The sequence below is a fragment of the Grammomys surdaster genome, unplaced genomic scaffold (genome assembly GCF_004785775.1).
Source record: "Grammomys surdaster isolate TR1022 unplaced genomic scaffold, NIH_TR_1.0 371, whole genome shotgun sequence".
Taxonomy (NCBI): domain Eukaryota; kingdom Metazoa; phylum Chordata; class Mammalia; order Rodentia; family Muridae; genus Grammomys; species Grammomys surdaster.
In genome coordinates this window covers 6,682,633-6,702,893 of record NW_021604790.1, presented here as the reverse complement: position 1 = coordinate 6,702,893, position 20,261 = coordinate 6,682,633, and the positions used below count along the sequence as shown (strand labels likewise).

The 20,261-nt window shown below is 43.3% G+C and overlaps 1 protein-coding gene across 2 annotated transcripts in view; it reads right to left on the bottom strand.

The window, feature by feature from the left end:
• Cep95 (centrosomal protein 95) overlaps positions 1-20,015 on the bottom strand; it is a 29,265-nt gene extending 9,250 nt beyond the window's left edge. Inside the window, exons 1-10 of one of the 2 annotated variants that reach the window (XM_028780688.1) lie at positions 19,642-20,015; positions 18,128-18,256; positions 16,068-16,175; positions 12,328-12,438; positions 9,130-9,235; positions 7,289-7,404; positions 4,467-4,595; positions 3,196-3,386; positions 514-623; positions 63-192 (exon numbers count right to left, since the gene is read on the bottom strand). In XM_028780688.1, coding sequence (XP_028636521.1) covers positions 63-192; positions 514-623; positions 3,196-3,386; positions 4,467-4,595; positions 7,289-7,404; positions 9,130-9,235; positions 12,328-12,438; positions 16,068-16,175; positions 18,128-18,256; positions 19,642-19,660 — 1,149 coding nt within the window. In that variant the 5' untranslated portion in view covers positions 19,661-20,015. Of the gene's footprint in view, positions 1-62; positions 193-513; positions 624-3,195; positions 3,390-4,466; positions 4,596-7,288; positions 7,405-9,129; positions 9,236-12,327; positions 12,439-16,067; positions 16,176-18,127; positions 18,257-19,641 lie in introns of both variants that reach the window. The other variant, XM_028780687.1, reaches the window with a different exon arrangement.
• Positions 20,016-20,261: the final 246 nt, after the last annotated feature.

Sequence of the window (20,261 nt, the reverse complement as noted above, 5' to 3'; positions counted from 1 at the left end):
AGCACCTTCCACTGAAAGGCTAACCACAGAAATCTCAACCAAGATTAAAAGACAAGACTTGCCCAGTCCAGTTCAGAGAGCCGCTGTGAGAGTTTCTCTGACACGGCATGCAGTTCTTGTTCCGTTAACCGCTTCCTGGCCTTCTGAGGGAAAGGTAGATACTCTGAAGGGATCACAGCTCTGTTTTCATCTCTGTAATAAAGTGGTCACATGGCAATCAACTTGCCAAACATACACTAATTTCAAAATGACTATAATTAACACTTTAACAAATATTTCATTATGGTTCCCAAAAGCTAAATTTTTTTTGATACTTTTTTTTTTTTAAATAAAGTTATTATTGGAGGGAGTGGCTTGCCATGAGTATCTTTACATGGGTTCCAGGGATCCATGTCAGGTCACCTGGCTTGGGCAGCACACACCTTTACCTTAAGTGATCTCTCTAGCCCCTTCACTTTTCAGATCCCTTTAGGACAGACTGTAAGTGCTAACGCCCACACACAGCAACAGTACCTTTCTCCTTTAGAAAGCTTCCTTGTCCTGGAGCCTTCAGTCAGAGCTAGACGTGTTTCCTGATCATCATCTTTATATAAGGTAGAAGTTAAGAAAACATCATCTGGTTCCTATTCAAATAGGAAAAAAAAAGTTGAGAAACAGGAGATGGCTCAGGCAGAGAAGTGCTTGCCACACAGCATGGAGCCTGAGTTCAGTCGTGGCCAGCACCACAAAGCCAACAGAAACTGTCCAGAAACACTCTGGGACAAAGCCCTCTGAAACAGAGATGCTTAGCATTTTCAATAGCTTATTTCTTAACCACACAGGAGCCACCTAGAAAATAGTTTGTTTTTCTTCTCTGGAGAGTGTGTGTCATAGCTGGTCTGGAACTCACTAGGTAGCCCAGGCTGGTCCCGTACAGACCCCTCTGTGACTGCCTCCCAAGCACTGGAATAAGGATGCTTGTTACCATACCCAAGCTTTATACTCCCATTTCCTGAGAACCTTTTAAAAGTGAAATGTGTGTCTCCCATTCACCGTCACCCAAGGGAAGAAACAGCATGTTACCAGAACCTCAGGATCCATCCCAGCAACCCCTAGACCGACAAAGCTAAGTTCTCCTAGTCCTTCCTCCTCCTCCTCCTCCTCCCTGAGCAGAAGCACAACGGAGACTGATGAGCACGCAGGGCTCTCTCTCCTTGTACTTTTCCTGTCTTGTTTGCCTCTCCCTCCCTTTTGTGAGCTAGGTTCTCACTGTTTCTTTATGTAGCCCTGGCTGGCCTAGAGCTCACTATGTAGACCACCATGGTCTTCAACTCACAGACCTGCTTGTTTATACCCCCTGAACACTGTGATCAAAGGTGTGTGACCCCACGATGTGCATTTCTTCCTAATGAGATCATTCCTACCTCCTCTACCTCAGCTCTACCTCAGCACAAATATGCCTGGTTTTTCCAGAAAGTTTAGGGACAAGATGACAATATGAAAAAAACCTTTTTTTCAAGCAAATAAGAAACAAATAGACCAAGATATTAAGTGCTTTATGCAGAACAGTGAGAACATGTGATTGTCCTTTTCTTTATAATCTGTAAGTATTTAATTAGGGATATACAGCTCAGGCCAGCCATTTACACTTGAGTTCAATTCTGGTCCTACAATTTCGGTAGAGCCTCAAACAAGGCATTAACTTCTCTAGATTAGCTTTCCCTTGGGAGTGCAGTATCCACTCCACACCTGTTTTGAGGATTAATCATCTAGCACCCATAGAGCACCCAGAACTGCTTGGCAGACCAAGCATCCTGTATGTACTGGTCCCTGTCTGCCTAGGATAAGAGCATACAGGGAGCTACAAAGCTCAACTTTTTTCTTTTAATTTAACAAGTATTTTATTGCCGGGCATTGGTGGCGCACACTGTGGAGGGAGTGGCAAGTAGATCTCTGAGTTCGAGGTCAGCTTGGTCTATAGAGTGAATTCTAGGACAGCCAGGGCTACACAGAGAAACTCCATCTTGACAAATCAAAATAAGTTATTTATTTAGTTTATTATTTTAGTTTTTTATTATTTAGTTTATTATTTTTACGTATTTAGCTTATTAGTCGTGGAAATGGGTGCTTTACCAATGTGTATGACTATGCAACACATGTGTCTCTACACCGAAGAGGGTGTCTGATCCCCTGGGACTCAAGTTACCAGAAGTTGTGAGCTGCCATGTAGATGGAGTCAAGTCTGGATCCCCTGAAAGAGAAGCCAGTGCTTTTAACCACTGACCCATCTCTCCAACCCCAACTTATTTTTAAAGACAGGGTTTCTTTCTTTTTTTCTTTTATTTTTAAAGATTCATTTATTTATTTTATGTATACAAGTACACTGTCACTCTCTTCAGACACACCAGAAGATGGCATCAGATCCCATCAGAGATGGTTGTGAGCCACCATGAGGTTGCTGGGAATTGAACTCAGAACCTCTGGAAGAGGAGTCAGTGCTCTTAACCACTGAGCCACCTCTCCAGCCCCTAAAGACAGGGTTTCTTGTAGCTGAGGACAAATGCAAATTTCTGATCTTCTTGCCTCTGCAACCTGAGGATTAGGTTTAGGAAATGTTGGGGATGTGTGTATTCTAGGTGGGCATTCTACCAATTAAGATACATGTCCAGCCTACTGAGCTAAATTTTAAGTATGATGCACCATTTTTCCCAGCACTGGAGAGGCTGAAGCAGGCAGATCTCTATGAGTTGAAGGCCAGCTTAGTCTACAACACAAGTTCTTGGCTGGCCAGCCAGGACTATACACACAGGAAGACCTTGTCTCAAAAAGAATAAGATACTTTGATTGATTATTTATTTATTTATTTATTTATTTAAATTGTTTGTTTAGTTTACATTTGTTTGTTGATGAATGAGAGCAAAGGTCTCAGTGTTTAGCCCCGCTTGGCCTCAAATCCCCCGTGCCCCTCATCTTAGCTTCCTAAGTGCTACGATTTCAAGTGTATGTCGTTGTGCCTCGCTCAGACTCTGATAATATACCTGACGGCCATCCTAGCAGAGACCTCTTTAAATAGATGAGCTTCTGGGGCTGGGAGTACAGATCAGTTGGATTGTGTATGCTCAGAATGTTTATTCAAGGCTCTAGGTTCAATCACCAGCAGCAAAAATAAGTAATATACGGGCTTCTAGCCAACTATAAGAAGACCTTTCCACTTACCACAGAAGGTGCCGTGTGCTCTCCAGAAGTCAGCGCAGACAAGTAGTGACTTGACCAGAGGTATTCTTTGCCTATGGGACAGGGTGCTCTGGGCTCAGAAGGATGGTAGGGAGGATGCAAAGGAATAGCAGCTCGGATCGGCTCACCTAGTTTCCTGGCACTTGGAACCATGCTCATAGGCGGAGTTTCTGCTGCTAAGAGAGGTTACAATGGGTCTTATGATGGAATCCCTGAAGATGAACGGTTTCACACACACACACACACACTCACACTCACACTCACACTCACACATGCTATGGGAATGCATGTGTGAGGTGCAGAAGATGGAGCCTAGGCCTCATGTGCAGCGCTCTTCCACTGAGCTATAGCCCCAGGCCAGCAGTGACTATATAACTGGTTTTGTTTTTCTACAAAAGCATCACTGTCCTAGAATTCACTTTAGATTCCAGGCTGTCCTCAGACTTTGCACATCAATCCACTCAGCTTCCCAAGTGCTGGGATCACACCATCGGCCACAGCCTCAGTTTAGGAATTGTGGTGGTTTGAATATGCTTGGCCCAGACAGTGGCACTATTTTGAGGTGTGGCCTTGTTGGAGATGGTGTGGCCTTGTTTTAGTAAGTGTGTCACTGTGGGTGTGGGCTTTAAGACCCTCGTCCTAGCTGCCTTCTTCTAGCAGTCTTCTAGCAGCCTTCAGATGAAGATGCAGAACTCTCAGTTCCTCCTGCACCATTCCCGCCTGGATGCTGCCATGTTCCCATCTTGATGATAATGGACTGAACCTCTAAATCTGTAAGCCAGCCCTGATTAAATGTTGTCCTTATAAGAGTTGCCTTGGTCATGGTGTCCGTTCACAGCAGTAAAACCCTAACTAAGACAGGAATATATTTTTAATTTAATTCAAACAGAGCTCATGGGCTGGCAAGATGGTTCAGCAGGTGAGGTGTTTGCTGCCAATCCAGATGATCTGAGGTCAACCCATAGGCCCTACAGTAGAAAGGACACCTAACTTGTATCGCTGCCCTCTGACCTACATAGTGGCAATGCAGCATGTACACACACTGCTGCAGGTAGCATCAAGAGCCAAGACCCAGCCGGGCGGTAGTGGCATGCCTTTAATCCCAGCACTTGGGAGGCAGAGGCAGGCGGATTTCTGAGTTCGAGGCCAGCCTGGTCTACCAAGTGAGTTTTAGGACAGCCAGGGCTACACAGAGAAACCCTGTCTCAAAAAAAAAAAAAAAAAAAAAAGAACCAAGACCCAACACAGCTCACCTTCCTCACAAGGCGGTCCATTCTTGTGTAGAAAATCTGATGAGTCAGGGTTCAACATTTCCTCAGGTGGCTTAATGCCTGGTGAAGCCAAGGCTTTTCTAGACCGTAAGTCCATGGAATTTTGAGCACCTGAGAAAGAGAATATTACGGCCAAAGTTTTAAACCATCAATAAAGTTTGTTAAATATATTAAAAGCTAATAGGAACAACATGTTCAAATAATATATTGTCCTGAATGTTCATGATACCAATTACCTGTAACACGGGAAGAGGCAATGCTCACAGCCTGAGCGCAGGCTTATCTGCTTTAGGAGTGCAGGTGCCAGAGATGCAGCTGTGCCGCTGTATGAAGTTGGGCTGTGACTAATACCCTTACCTAAGACTTAGGGTTTGGGATCGAAGCCTAAAGTAGACGTCAGTGAAAGTATACGACTGTTATCTGACATATTCATCTAAACCTAAGAGGAAGGCGTCCTATTATCACATAAAATTCAAACACTACACCCCAGCTTTGTTTTTATTCTTGGTCTTTTAAGTTATAATTAAATTTTTAGTTTGAATTTTTTTCTTGACTGAATTGACTCTCTAGAGCTCTGTGTCTAATCTGTAATAGGATGTCCGTCCCACATCTGAGCGCTTGGCACCAAAGGAGTTCACAGCTTTGAAAATATGCTCATATACAAAATTGTCATTAAAGGGAGGGCCCGATTCACTCATGTTTCATATATGCCTTCACACATAGCCTCGACATTTTTTTTTTCTTTTTCTTTTTGAGATAGGGTTTCTCTGTGTAGCCCTGGCTGTCCTGGAACTCACTCTGTAGACCAGGCTGGCCTCGAACTCAAGATCCTTCTGTCTCTTCCTCCTGAATGCTGGGATTAAAGGCGTGCACCACCACATCTAGCCATTTCTTCTTTATTCTTGAGAATTTTATGTGTCTGTCTGTCTGTCTGTCTGTCTATCTATCTATCTAGATTGATTAGAGTTACTATTGCTGTGAGGAACCACTATAATCAAAAGCAATTTGAGGAGGAGAGGGTTATCTCACTCACCCTCTGTCCATCAGCTCACCATCCAAAGCAATAAAAACAGGAACCTGAACAGGGGTTGATGCAGAGGCTATGGAGGAGTAGCACTTACTGACTTGCTTAGGCTGCTTTTTTATAGAACCCAGGAGCACCAGCCCAGACATGGCTTCACCCACAATGGGCTGGGCCCTCACACATATATCAATAATTAAGAAAGTGCCCTACAGGCTTGCCTACAGCCTAATCTTTGGAGGCATTTTCTCAATTGGGGATCCTTCCTCTCCAATGACTTCACCTTCTGTCAAATTGACATAAAACTAGCCAGGCACAGTATATAATATATAATATACAATATACAATAAAAAATGACCATAGTACCCCTGTACCTCCCTACCTTTTTATAGTTTATTTATTTTTGTGCATAAGATACCATGGTGACCATATGAAGCTCTGCGGATAACTTGGGAGTTCTATCCTACTGTGTGTGTCCTTGGATTAGAAGTAGGGTGGTCAGGCTTGATGGCAAGGTGCCTTTACTGGACGAGCCATTTGGCTGACTCAGGCTGAAATTTTCCACTTACAGCATGTCAGTACTCAGTTTCAGATTTTGCAGTTACACATTTTTCATGGCATTTGATATCACACAACTCATCATAGACTCCCCATCCCTTCCCTCCTGGCTTGGATCTGCTGCTGGAATGAAGACTTCCCTCCAATCAGAGTGTTAACACTGACAGAGACTACAGAGATGGCTTAGTCCAAGTGTCTCATTTCACACCGATGAAATCAAACTCAGAAGAGGGCCTTGTCCAAAGTCACAAAGCCAATAGTTATAGAATGAAGCCTCTTGATTCTCAGTTTATTGTACCTATTTCCACAAGAGCCTTTCATTGTTCTATTCAAAAACATCCTTATTGTGGTCTTGTGTCTTGCCAGGTTTTGAGACTGAGATACCCCAGAGTTTTACTGTCCATTTTACAGTCTGTCCTCACACTGGCTGAGCACCGTCAAGGCGGCTCTGCGGCTGCTCACCAGTGCTGTTGTAGAAATACAGAGAAAGCCTTAGAGTCTGAGTCTGGCAAGGGTGAGGAGGCTGGGCGCTGGAACATGAGCCTGCCAGGAAGAGATGGGGCAATGTGCTGGCCAAGGAGTTCCAACTGAGAGCAGGGGTAGAACCGGGTAGAAGGGCTGAATGAGGACCCAATGGGTGCACAACTCTGTCTATGAGCAATAGACTGCTGAACATGGGCTTGAAGCATAGTCCCAGGAACACGAACTTGCTGGTGCACATCATGAACAAAGTGAGAAAATTCAACACTCCAAAGGGGTGATCAAGTTCAAGGCTGCATCTTGGTGCACACCTTTAATCTATGACCTCCAGGCTAGCCAAAGCTACAAAGTGAGACCCTGCCTCAAAAATTAAACAAAGAGATAGATAGATAGATAGATAGATAGATAGATAGATAGATAATAAAAAGAATTAAGTGTTGATGTGTTACCACAAATCTTTAATCCCAACAGTTGTAAGCTCAAGGCTGACTGTTCATCTGTCTGACAGACCAGATGACAGCTCTGCATGCATTGACTGGCGTTGGCTTTACCTGCGTACATGCCCTTGATTCTCACAGCTAGAATGTCAGATAGCTGTTCATATTTAGTGGGCAATGGTGATAGTCTGCGATCTCAGTGAGGACGCTTGACTGAAGCTCTATCATCTCAACCTTAAATTGTAAGAGTCTCCATTTCTGTGCGTGTGTGTTAAAGGACAGTTGGTATTTCAAGCTTGTCTACTCACCATTACTTCTGAGGGAAAAGGTGTGTGCAGTGTCTCCGAGCCTAATTATTTCACCTGTGGACTCAGCTTCCTCTTCATCCCAGGTGGGACCCAAAGTATCCGATGAGAAGGGACACCTGAAAAAGGTCTCACTCACTATGGCGTGGTTTGACTACAGAGAGCTATTTCAAACAGGGGTTTTCAGGTATTCAGGTATTCAGGCTGCTTATTCCTAGGTGCATAAAGACTGGGGCTTTAGTGTAGCCCAGTAATTCAGCACTTGCCTACCATGCTTAAAGCCCTTGGTTTATTATCCCAGCACAGAAAGAGGGTGGGATGCAGGATGAAAGGAAGATTTCCTTTTGCTGTTTTCCATTTGGTTTTGACTGCTATATGCAAGGTGGAAACAGCTTCATGTATCAAGGATTAAAAAACACAAACCTGGGGGCTGGAGAGATGGCTCAGCAGTTAAGAGCACTGTCTACTCTTCCAGAGGTCCTGAGTTCAATTCCCAGCAACCACACAGTGGCTCATAACCATCTATGATGAGATCTGGTGCCCTCTTCTGGCCTGCAGACTTACATGCAGGCAAAGCACTATATACTTTACATAGTATTTTAAAATAAATAAATAAATAAATAAATAAATAAATAAAAACCCAGTGAGTCTAAGGCTGTAGGAGTCTCAGACTTTCACAGCAAATATTCTTAAGGGCTAGAGATAGAGTTGGTGGAATACCAGTATCTGTCCTTCTTTCTTTCCCTCCCTTCCTCCCTTCCTTTTCTTCCTTCCTTTCCTTCCTTCCTTTCTTCTTTTAGAGTTTCTCTGTGTAGCCCTTGCTGTCCTGGAACTCACTCTGTTGACAAGGCTGGCCTTAGACTCAGAGAAAATCAGAGATCCACCTACCTCTGCCTCCTGAGTACTGGGATCAAAGGTGCACACCTTTAATCTATGACTTCCAGGCTAGCCAAAGCTACAAAGTGAGACCCTGCCTCAAAAATTAAACAAAGAGATTAGATAGATAGATAGATAGATAGATAGATAGATAGATAGATAGATAGATAGATAATAAAAAGAATTAAGTGTTGATGTGTTACCACAAGTCTTTAATCCCAACAGTTGGAAGGCAGAGGCAGGAGAATCAGGACTTCAGGGCAGCCAGGGGTACTTAGAAAAAAGTCTAGAATGAAAAAGGTAGTGAAAGCCAAGACGGAAAAGACAGGAAACTCAAGGGCTCAGAGGTAGAATGTCTGCCTAACATGAGACCTTTGTGTTTGATCCCAATACCACCAAAAAAGAACAAAGCATCAGCACAAAAAACTAAACTGTTAACAGAAGCCAATGGTATTTACCTCTGAACTCTAGATCTCATCTCTTTAAAGATGCTTAAAAACATTTCTAGGCCATGCAGCAGTGGCACATGGCTTCAGTCCCAGCACTTGGGAGGCAGAGGCAGGGTTATCTCTGAGTTCAAGGCCAGCCTGGGCTACAGAGTGAGTTACAGGACAGCAAAGGCTAGGAACCTGTCCCTCAAGCAACTCCCAAAAAGCATTTCTGTAACATTTTTTGCTCAGCTGAGTTGTACTCAGCTACACAGTGAGTTCAAGGCCAGCACAGGGTACATAAGGCCTGTCTCAAAAGGAAAAATTGATGATCAAGGGAAAATCAAAAATTAATACGTAGTTAAAAATTGAGAATTAGCATTAAATTATTAAATATAGTTCAATGTTCTTAAAATTCCCTCAGAAAGGTATAAAATGTTAACATTAGCTTTTGGAGGGACCATTAGAGTATGCTGGACTTAATCTCACGTAGTGGAAAGCATAACTTGTCTGATGAAATTCACAGGCATTCCACCCTACCTCGTAAAAGAAACTTTTCTCCATGAAGACTTGGACTCCTTGATACTGTCTAGTTCTTCCACAGGTTCTTCTCCAGGAAAGTCTTTAGAGTACTGTTCAGTTTCACCTGTTTAAAAAGATAAAAATGAAAGCTAATACCCCTGCCTGTCCTGAGCCAACCACCACCTGCCGTGAGTGCCCTGGAAAATGAGAGACAAGCAGGGGCTCTCACAGTGAGGTGGGCAGGCTGTCAGAGCAGTGCTTCATTTTTCCCTGTGTTTGCACACTTGGGGGGAGGCACACTTGTGAAGGAGCTTGAGTACCATACTCTGTGGGGGTCAGAGGACAACTTTGGGGAGTTGTCTCCCCTTCTTTGTGGGTTCTAGGAATGGAATTCAGGTTATCAAGCTTATGAGACAAATGCTTTTACCCACCAAGGCTCTGCCAGCCCTATCCAGCCCCACTGGTAGTGCTAGGCTCACTTACATGGTCACCGCTTCATCTGTAAGGGATAGCGGAGGATAATAAAGGAAGTCAGCACCAAGGCATGATTGTGCCAACATATCTCAGGTTCCAAGACAGTCATGCCTTAGGCTAGGAAACCACATCACAACTTAGATAAAAATCTCCATCTTTTACTATCCACTTTCACCAATGTCAGGATGAATCCAGAAGACAGGAGGCTCCAGTGACCAGATTTCCCCTCTGTATTCTGCATGATCCCTGCGTAAGCATTCACCCCACTTCTGGCTACCTGCACGTTCCCAGAGGTGCATTTCAGGACCATCTGTTGACACTCCTGTGCACCTACTCTTCCCTAACTATTCCCACTTAACATTCACAACCTTCAGAAAAGAATACAGGCTAAGAGCTGGGTGTGATGGGGCACATCTGTAATCAGGGCAGACAGAGGAAGGACTAGCAGGAGCTGAAGGCCAGCACTGGCTTCTCAAGGCCCTGCCTCAAAGAACAAAAGCTTAGAGAACATCGACAGTACAGTAAGGGGAGAACTAAGTACTGACCCGAGTCTCTGCCTCCAAAGCCTCCTTCTTCAGTGCTAAACAGTGCTAGGTCCCAGGCGGAAGCTACCCTACTCAGGTCATGTGATTAATGACAACAGACATTTGGTTCCTGTTACTGTTAACTGGAACTTTGAAGAGTATGATCAGCTCCAGGTAACAGTAACAAATAAATACACTTTGGACCTGTGTAAGTGAAACTAGAACCTTAGAAAGTTGTCTAACTAAGGTGTTGTCACAGAAAGGGGCTCAACTGCACAACCACAACTCACTACAGACTTCCTCTGGGAATAGTCCTGTTTCCATTATGATGCACTTGCATGAAAGTCTATTCTGTCCTGCTCCCTCCATCCCTGCAGTGGACTAAGAATGGCCCCAGAGGCTCATACAGCCGAATGCTTAGTCACTAGGGAGTGGTGCTATTTGAAAGGATTAGAAGGATAAGGAGATGTGGCCTTGTTGGAGAAAGTGTGTCCCTGGAGGTGGGCTTTGAGGTTTCAGAAGTCCATGCCAAGCCTAGAGTCTCAGTCTCTCAGTGTCTCTCTCTCTTTCTCTCTCTCTGTCTCTCTGTCTCTCTCTCTGTCTCTCTCTCTCTCTCTCTTTCCTTGTGGATGAGGATGTAGCTCTCAACTATTTCTCCAGCATCACTCCTGCTTGCTGCCATGATAATAATAGAATAAGCTTCTAAAACTCTAAAGCAAGCCCCTCATTAATGCTTTCTTTGATTAGAGTTGCTGTGGTCATGGTATCTCTTCACAGCAACAAGACAGTAAATAAGACAGTCCTCACTGCCCTCATCAGCTAGGTACCTAGAATCCCTGTGATCCTGTAGAACTCCCTGTGATCAAGTATTAAATTGTAAAAGTGCTTTCAACATTTGCCTCAAACTCAGCGCTTGCCCTGCTGCTGCCTCCTGAGTGATGGGACTAAAGGTGGTGCCACCATGCCTGGCTGCTCCCACCATTTAAACTAATCTCTGCCTCTTTACTTAGAGTTTCTGCCTCTTAACCTTGTTACTTTTTAAAAAGACAAAAAAAAAGCCACAGTGGGTCAAGGTACCTCCTAACAAACCGGCCAGCCTGTGTTTGGTCCCTGAGACCCACATGGTGGAAGACAGAGTCCATTCTACATGCACACACATGTAAAGATGCCCACACACATGCACCTGTATACACAAGATCAGTAATAAAGAACATAATGAAAACAGCTTTAAGAGACAGAGCACACTCAGATGCTTTCTGTTGGCCCGAGCCTGTGAGCTCCACCTGCCATGCACTCCCAGCACCCTTCCATCCTTTATGCTGTGTTACACACATCTAGAGCTGTCTCCCTGGTTAAGTACAGGATTCTTAGAAACAGAAACATGACACACAGCTCGCAACGCCTCCAAGTACACATTTAACATGAATCACTCCTCAAAATCCCTGAAATGAGGACATTGCCAGCATGCCATCCCTTTCCAGGCTCTGGTACAGCTTTACATCTTTTTAGTCACTGATATGGAGAGGAGGGCCCTCTAACCAGAGACTGGAAGACTGCCTGCAAGTGCCACAGCCTGAGCTTAGGTCTCACAGGAACAGCAGCAGAATGTGGAGGATGAATGAGCCCAAGCATTTTGTTTTAACGTGTATTAGAATTCATGTTTGTTTCCTTTTCCATAACTATAATAACAATGCAAGAAAGAATTTCAAGTACTTAAATGTCTTTAGGATTACTTCCTTAGGGTAAGTTCTAGATACAGAATTTATCAAAGGTGAAAAAATGAATCTAAGTATAACAGTACATTTCTTCATTAGAGAAATTTCACATGATAAGTCTGAATTGGGTTACTCAAAGAGTAATATTAAAAATATTCAGGCTGTCACAAAATGCCAATTTAGGTCAAAACCAATGATGTACCAGGTCTCCCAGCTAATCCCTAAGTAACACCCACTTACCATGCGTGATGGCAGTTCTGACAGGAAATTCTGGAACAAGAGATTTCATGTAATAATAGGACAATAAATAATTCAGCTAGAAGGTAACTTTGTTATTGATTGGTTGTAATTTAAGAGCCACATCCCAGTTAGCAAAGAGCATAATGGGAGTCTAGGATAGAGTTTCTAATCACTGAGCACAGAAAGAACTAGAACTTTATCCTTACATGTACCAGCTGTTTTGTATCAGAGACTCTGAGCTGGCTCTCTGTACGGAAACTTACTTTTGTTGTGAGACGATTCACTGATGTGTTCTGTCAGATACTCCAGCAATCCATCAAATATTTCTAGGAGGTTCTTGATAGATTCCTTATCCCCTCTCACTATGTTTTCTCCTGAACACAGAAGACACAGACTTTAAGACATTTAACGAAGAAACCAGAAAGCCTCATAAGCCTTGTCATCAATATATATATAAGTGCTGTTTGGGAACACAGGTATAAACTAACCAAGGAAAAGCAATGATAAATTATCAAAAACATCCATTTCCTGCTGTCTGCCTGTATCTGAAGAATCAAGGGGTTGGGGAGCCCAAATGTGGGATTTCCTCACTCACTGGCATGGTCCTTTTCCTAGCAGCTGAGTAAGTGTCCCCAAGGAACATCCTCTGGGAGATCCCCACCAAAACAGGAAAGGGCAGGAGCTTTACAGTAGCTAGTCAAGAAGGGGTACGAGGAGGACTGAGGAGCCTGCTTCTTGAGGCTAGCTGGGAAAAGTTACAGAAAGACAAAAGACAACTTGTCGGCTGTTTCCATCAGGAATCTCGGGTCACATCTATTTATTTTGTAAAGGTCAAAAGCATCTTTTTCCTTTCTTGAGACAGGATCCCAAGTATCCCAAACTGGTCTCAAACTTTCTATGCAGTAAAGGATGACCGTAAATTCCTCCTCCTGCCTCCACCTCCCCGAATGCTGGAATTACAGTCATGTATCAGCATACCTGGTTTAGGACAGTACTGGAGAGCAAAGGCCTGCTTCCTGCATGCTAGGCAAGCATTTTCCCTATTGATTTATACCTCTAGCTCTCAGAAGTTAATCTCTGGAAAGGTTCTAGCACAACACCTGGCCATAAGAGACCACGGATAAATGTTAGGTTGAAATGCTGAATAGAAGTGGGCTGGTGAACATGGGCATGATTAAAAAAAAAAAGCTTGATTTGTTTAATATCATCTAAAATGGACTCTAATCAACATCAAGTCTGGACAGAACTTACCTTCCTATACTGTCTATCCTTTGGAAAATTATGCCTATCATTAAAAAAAAAATACAGCAAAAGCAGACTTGAAATCTGGTTTTTGAGAATCCAGTCCATTTATTTTAACCATGACCTAAAACAAACCAAAACCAGAACTCTGATGTTTTCCTCTGCTGATGGTAAAAACAGACAGGGTTTGACAGGCTTTTTAATGTTTAAAATAACACACCAGAAACCATGTTTTCAAGTGCTGTGTTTTTCTGGCTTAAAATATGTAATTGTGTCCCAAGGGCATACTCAAGACTTTTCGGTTTCCAGGATGGGGAGTACAAGATGCCAACCCAGCAACTGGATTGTCAGCAGAGTGCAGAGCTTTGTGGTGGGACAAAGTGCTGTAAACGAGCTCTGCGGTCAGCCTGAAGAGGTAAGCGGCCCTTCAACTTTTCACTGCTGTGCTACCAGGGCAGCTCTATACCAAAACCCTTCACAAGTAGATGTCTTTATAACCTTGCCCCAGGATGCTCAGAGAGCACATATGCCAAGCCATTCACAGTAACCTGGACCTGCAATCCCCACACTAAAGAGACGGGAATAGAGGGGCTGCTAGGAGTTTGAGGCCAGTCTGGGCTAATTACTCAGACCAAGCTACAATTTGAGAATCTGGCTTAAAAGAAAAAAAGGAAAAAAAAAAAAAAAAGAAGAAGCTGGATGTGGTAGCACACAGCTTTAATATCAGCAGTAGGGAGGCAACTGGATCTCTGTAAGTTCTAGGCCAACCAAAACAACACAGTGACATACTGTCTGAAAACAAACAAACCAGCAACTGTCCTTACTCAGACTATAAAGTAATTCTACTGAGCTACAAGAAGAAGGAGCCTCCCTGCACATCCATTCCTCCCAACTGGTCAACACCATTTACTCATGTAGAACTGAATTAGAATGCCACGGTGTGTGGCTCTTGCCAGTTTATTGAGAAATATAACCTATCTTAACATTTCACTCCTTGGGCACAGTGGTGCACTTCTTTGATCCCAGAATTCAGGAACCAGAGGGAGGTGGATCCCTATAAATTTGAGGCCAGCTCGGTCTACAGTGAGTTCCAGGATAGTCAGGGCTATGTAAAAAGACCCTGTCTCGAAAAAAAATAAAACAAAAAGAACAGAAAAAACATTTACCTCTTGAAATGAGTATGTCAACAGCATAAGCCTGCTGTGTGATTAAAACTCACTCTGGCATTTCTAAGCTCCTCACCGTTCATCAGCTTGAACTCATTCTTAGAATTCTGAACTCTCGGTCTGCAACTACGAATACATGTGTTATGTTTTGTTTTGAATGCAACATAGTACTGTATTATTCTGGGAGAAGTTTAAGAAATAGTTTACATGAAATTGTATCTGTGTCTGGGTGTGGGGTTAAGAGACTGAACCCAGGCCTCCTACATGCTAGGCAAGCATGTAGGGAAACCATTAAATTACGTCCCCAACTGTTTGAATGGATAAGATAGTTCAAAGTCTTGGGGCTGGAGAGAGCTCAGTAGCTCAACTCTCCGGAGGACCTGAGTTCAATCCCAACACCCACATGGGAGCTCACAACTGTCTTTAACTCCAGTTCCAATGGGGACACGGCACCCTCTACATGCTGGCAGAATGCTCATGCATATAAACAAAATCTCAAAAAAAAAAAAAAAAAAAGTAAGTTTTAAAATTGCTCAAGAACAATTCTTGTCCCTTTCAGAATCCATGAAGGTCTCATTTGATGCCATCAGAGTAACATGTTTCTTACATACTCTTCTAGAAAGTCTCTGAATGCAATCAAGAACATACAGATCCTCTTTCCAAATCTGCTCTAACACACTGTAGTACGTGCTGTGTATTATCACCAGAAAGACAAGTTTTCCTACTATAGTATACATTGAAGATTATTTTCTGTAATGTGAAAATTGTATATTGAGAATGTCCTCGCCAGGCAGTGGTAGCACACACCTTTAACCCCAGCACTTGGGAGGCAGAGGCAAGTGGATTTCTGAGTTTGAGGCCAGCCTCGTCTACAGAGTGAGTTCCAGGACAGCCAGGGCTACACAGAGAAACCCTGTCTCGAAAAACAAAAACAAAACAAATCAATGTCCTCAGGCTGCAGAGGTGGCTCAGTGGTTAGCAGTACTGGCTGCTCTTCCAGAGTACCCAGGTTCAATTCCCAACGCCCACATGGCAGATCATAGCTGTCTATAATCCAATTCCACATGATTTGATGCCCTCACACAGATATACATTTAGGCAAAATACCAATGCACATAAATAAATAAACAAATTAAAAAATAAACTGATTTAATCAGCCCCTAACTGTGGACACTTAGGTGTTTCTTTAGCTACAATATTCAGCATGATGCTTTAAAAGAAGCATGGTAGTACGTACCTTTTTGGGGGAGTTGGGAGTGGGGGGACAGTTTTTTTTTTTCCCCGAGACAGGGTGTTTCTGTGTAGCACTCAGGCAGGTGATCTGAGTTCTAGGCCAGCCTGGTCTACAGAGGGAGTTCCTGGACAGCCAGGGCTACACAGAGAAACCCTGTCTCAAGAAAACAAACAAACAAAAACCACATACAACACATTTCCAACTCCATGTTCAGTTTTCCAGGGCCCTCATGGTGGTCTAACTAGACATTCATTGCTGTAGCTCAGCCTTACAGTTTCCTGTTTGGACTTGGCTAAACAGCACCTAAGAGTCTAACATTTAATAGAATATGTAATTATCTGATGGGTAAATATATACTGACCTGTTATATGAGACAGGCTGACCTGAAGGTAATCCAAAGCTAGTGAATCGATTACTGCTTGTACATTGTGGGCTTCGTCTTCTTGATTCTTGGGAATAACAATGAGGTCTGTGGGGCAGGAAGAAAGCCACATTGTCTTAGATCTATGAGGGGCCAAGTTTTGAAATATAAATACATATATTTATATTTGTCGTAAATAATCTATGACTAAGTTTCTGAGTAAACTACTGCTATTAAAAACAACTCAAGCAAAAAAAAAAACTCAAGCAAACAAACAAAAAAGAACTTAAAGAACCTAAATGCGCCAGGCGGTGGTGGCGCACGCCTTTAATCCCAGCACTTGGGAGGCAGAGGCAGGCGAATTTCTGAGTTCAAGGCCAGCCTGGTCTACAGAGTGAGTTCTAGGACAGCCAGGGCTACACAGAGAAACCCTATCTCGAAAAAAAAAAAAGAACCTAAATGCTATGCACTAGAGTCTGTATTAGCTGACTATTGTTGTGAACTTGTTTTTCAACACTCTATATATTAATGAGATACTTCTCACACAATGTATGTGTATTTTATGGAAGCACCATGAAAAGGAATAAAGAGACCCCTATATTCAAGGCAATAAGATGGTCTAATAATAACAGCAAGGCTGTGCATGATGACATGTCTATAATCTCAGCACCAGAGGGGCTTGGTAGTATTATGAGTTTGCAGCTACACTTGTCTATAAAACAAGACCTGTCTCAAAAAGATACTTAACACCCAAACACTCTGCTTTCCTTGACAAAGTAAAGCAAATAATTAAATCCCAAATCAGCTAGACATGGTGACACATGCCTTTAATTCCAGCATTCATTCAGAAGGGAAAGTACAGCCTGGTCCACATAGTGAGTTCTAGGCCAAGTGAGGCTACACAGTGATACTGTCTCAAGAATCAAGAGCACCAAACCACAGTAGGTACTCAAGCAGGCCTCTTAAATGCCATTCATTACAAGCCTGCTGGGAATCGTTGGCATAAAAGCTAGAGCACAGATGAGAGAGTATGGAAAGATCTCAACAGCAAGCCAAGAATCTCTCTGGTATTGAACGTGGGTTAAGTCCTAGAGCCAGGTGTAGCCTTTGATCCTGGTGCTCAGGAGGCAGAGGCCAAGTGGATCTCTGAGTTCAAGTAAAGCCTGGTCCACAGAGTGAGTTCCAGGGATAGATACACAGTGAGAAAGACCCTGTCTTCAAACAGTAACAACAAAAAGATGAGCCCTAGACAGCTGAAACTAATATCAAGCTTCCACAACTTCAGATCACACACCATTATTCTAGAAAATGTGGAGGATACTCATTCAAGTTAATGGTGGGGAGATCCAGATGGTGCTCCTTTTATGGTAATGCATGTTCATCAGTTAGAGCCAAAGGAAGGAGCAGTAAGGAATCTAAGCATGAGGGATCTGTGATATTTAACGGAGGACACATGCAAATGATCTGGCAGCCACAGTAAGTCACACTGATCGGCTGTTTTCATTTACCAGGTCTGTGGACCAGGCTAGCCCTCATCTCTGTGGATCTCTACCTCCCTTCTGCCTCCTCAGTGCTGGGACTAAACGCATACACCACTACAGCATGAATTAGCTGTCGTCTTAGTAAATTATGTTAACAAAATACAAACGGAATTTTTTTTTATTTTTTGGGGGAAAAAGGTCTATGTAACTCTAGAATTCACTATGTAGAGCAGCCTGGCCAACACACCTCACTGTAATGTTAATTCTTACCTATAATCACTAGTTAAGTCAGATCCAACAAATTTCCAAGACCCATTCAAATTTAGAATCTTGAAGGTAGTTACAGAAATAATGTCTTTAAAGGCATGAACTGTATGAGATTCAATTAAATAGGGATTAACTCAAATAAATGCCAAACTATTTAATCATGACTATTATGGGTGAGGTCCATAATGTACTTATTAAAGCAATTTGTGCCATATTTGGATAGAAATAAGATGTCGAAGGGAAACAAAATTCTATGTCAAAGGAAACCTGTGACCCAAGACATAAAATATTCTCACTTTTCAGTACCCTTACCTGGTACCTTTTCTCCCAAAATGGATTGATAAAGGGCAATAAAAACATTAGCATCACAGTCTTGAAGTTCGTGTATCCTCAGGTGTATGTGACATTTAAAAAGAAGGTTATTGGCAATTGTTACCCATTCTGTTGGGGAAGAAGCAGGGGAAATCAGTCTTCAGTAGCAATAAAGTCATATGTACATTTAAAACTCACTGCTGCACAAGAATATACATTGAAAACTGTAGAAGATAAAGACTTAATTATGAAATTTCAAAGACTCAGGCAAGTTTTCAAGAGATGTACTTAATTTTTTTGGGATGATTTCCAGTGTTAGCTAGCTCTTATGCAGTCAAAACGGTTGTGCCAACCCAACTTTTATTTTTGTAACCTAAAATCCTATTTGCCAGTATTTTTACACTTACACGAGTGTTTTTAGTTACAATAAATTTATAAGTAACCAGGAATGTCATAAGACAGCTGTAAATGATAATCTAAAAGTTGCTAGAAAATAATGGCGGTGGCTCCGAATTCCCAATAGTTTTAGACATGTTTTTACCCAATTATCTTGTGTAAGTTAAGATCGCTCAGGTACCCAAACAAGTGATTAATTCAGGCTGTTAGGAACTTAAATAATGACAACACCGACACTAATACATTTGTTAGTTTTCTTTTTTTATTATATTTGATGTATATATGAAGGAAAAGATGAAAGAAAGAAAGAAACCAAATCGCTAAGCTCTAAGTTAGCACATCAGTAATACTAATCAACTCCCCATTGTTTTTGTTTTCCAAAAACAGCTCTTGCCCTCCCCTAGATAGTGCAGGACTAAGGTTAAGGGTTTCAGCAAAAATTCCGAAAGCCTGAAACACCTGTGTCCTGAAACGACTGGGTATTAGAAAGCACTTTAGAACTGGCCACATTTCCAGTATGGACAGACGTTCTGGAGACAATAGTCTGAATGTGTCATGCCCATTATGCCCTCCTCCCGATGCCCATTGCGCACAGCTGACCAAGCAAGCCATGACAACCATTTTGTATGCTGTCTTGGAAATAAAGAGGAAAGCGTCCTAGGCAACCAAATCAACTGGCTTTTCAAAGGCAGTACTAGACAAAGCCAGTTACTCTAGAGGGCATCAAAAGATCTTATGAATGCTATATCTCAAAGGGGGAGAAAAATCAATATAAAGATGTTCCGCCTTAGCACAAACAAAGGGGAAGGAGGGACGGTCTGTGGCTAGATACCCCATAGAAACTCGGATCTAAGAAGGATCCTGACTGCCATGTAAAGACAGGATGTGGGTATCCCAGCCTCATCAAAGAGTTCCTGTCTCATCCTAAGTCTCAGTTCCACGCCTGGAAACCGCAAGTGGTCTCGAGGCTGAGACCCTAAATTCAGAGATCCCCTGCGACTGCAACTAGTGTCCAACAGTCACGAGCCTCTCCAGCAGCCCAGACACGGTTCAAATTCAGCCCGAGGCTTGAGGAATGCTGCAGTACAAAAACACTAGGGCTCCAGGCCGAGACTCACCAGCCTCTGAGCTGGCCATACTGCCAAAAGAGGTCGCGGCCGGACTCCAAGACGAGAACGCGGACGACGGTGTCCAGGAAGGGTCGAACCCGGTAGAGCCGAAGGGAGTAGGAGGGGGTAGAAACCAGAGAGCGGGGAAGGAGGGGTGGAAGAGGGAGGGACGTTAAAACGGCTTCTCGCCGCTGATTGGTCATCAGAGAAGCACTTCCTTTCACAGCACGCGCTTAGGCGGCAGTTTGCGGGCTCCAGATACCATTCCCCGCGGACAAGATCCCGCTTAAGGGCTCTCAGATCGGCGGGCAGGGCAGCCAGGTCACCCAGCAGCCCGGCCGATCTCCCGGGGGCGTTGGAGCCGCGCTTCCGGTGAGTTTGTGGATCTGTATTCCTCCGCCGATACCAAGCGAGGAAGTAGTGCGATCCGCCTTGCCCAGGGTACAATCACGTGACAACGACAAGCTCCGCCTCCCCGTCTTCTTTGATTATGGGCGTGGGGGAGTCTGGAGACGTAAACATCTTCAAGTAGAGACAGAGGGATGGCTGGTGCTGGCCATTTTAATGACGGGCTGGCCACGGGGAAGCAGCTTGTTTGAGGTGTAGCAAGACGAGAAGGTGGTGTAGTC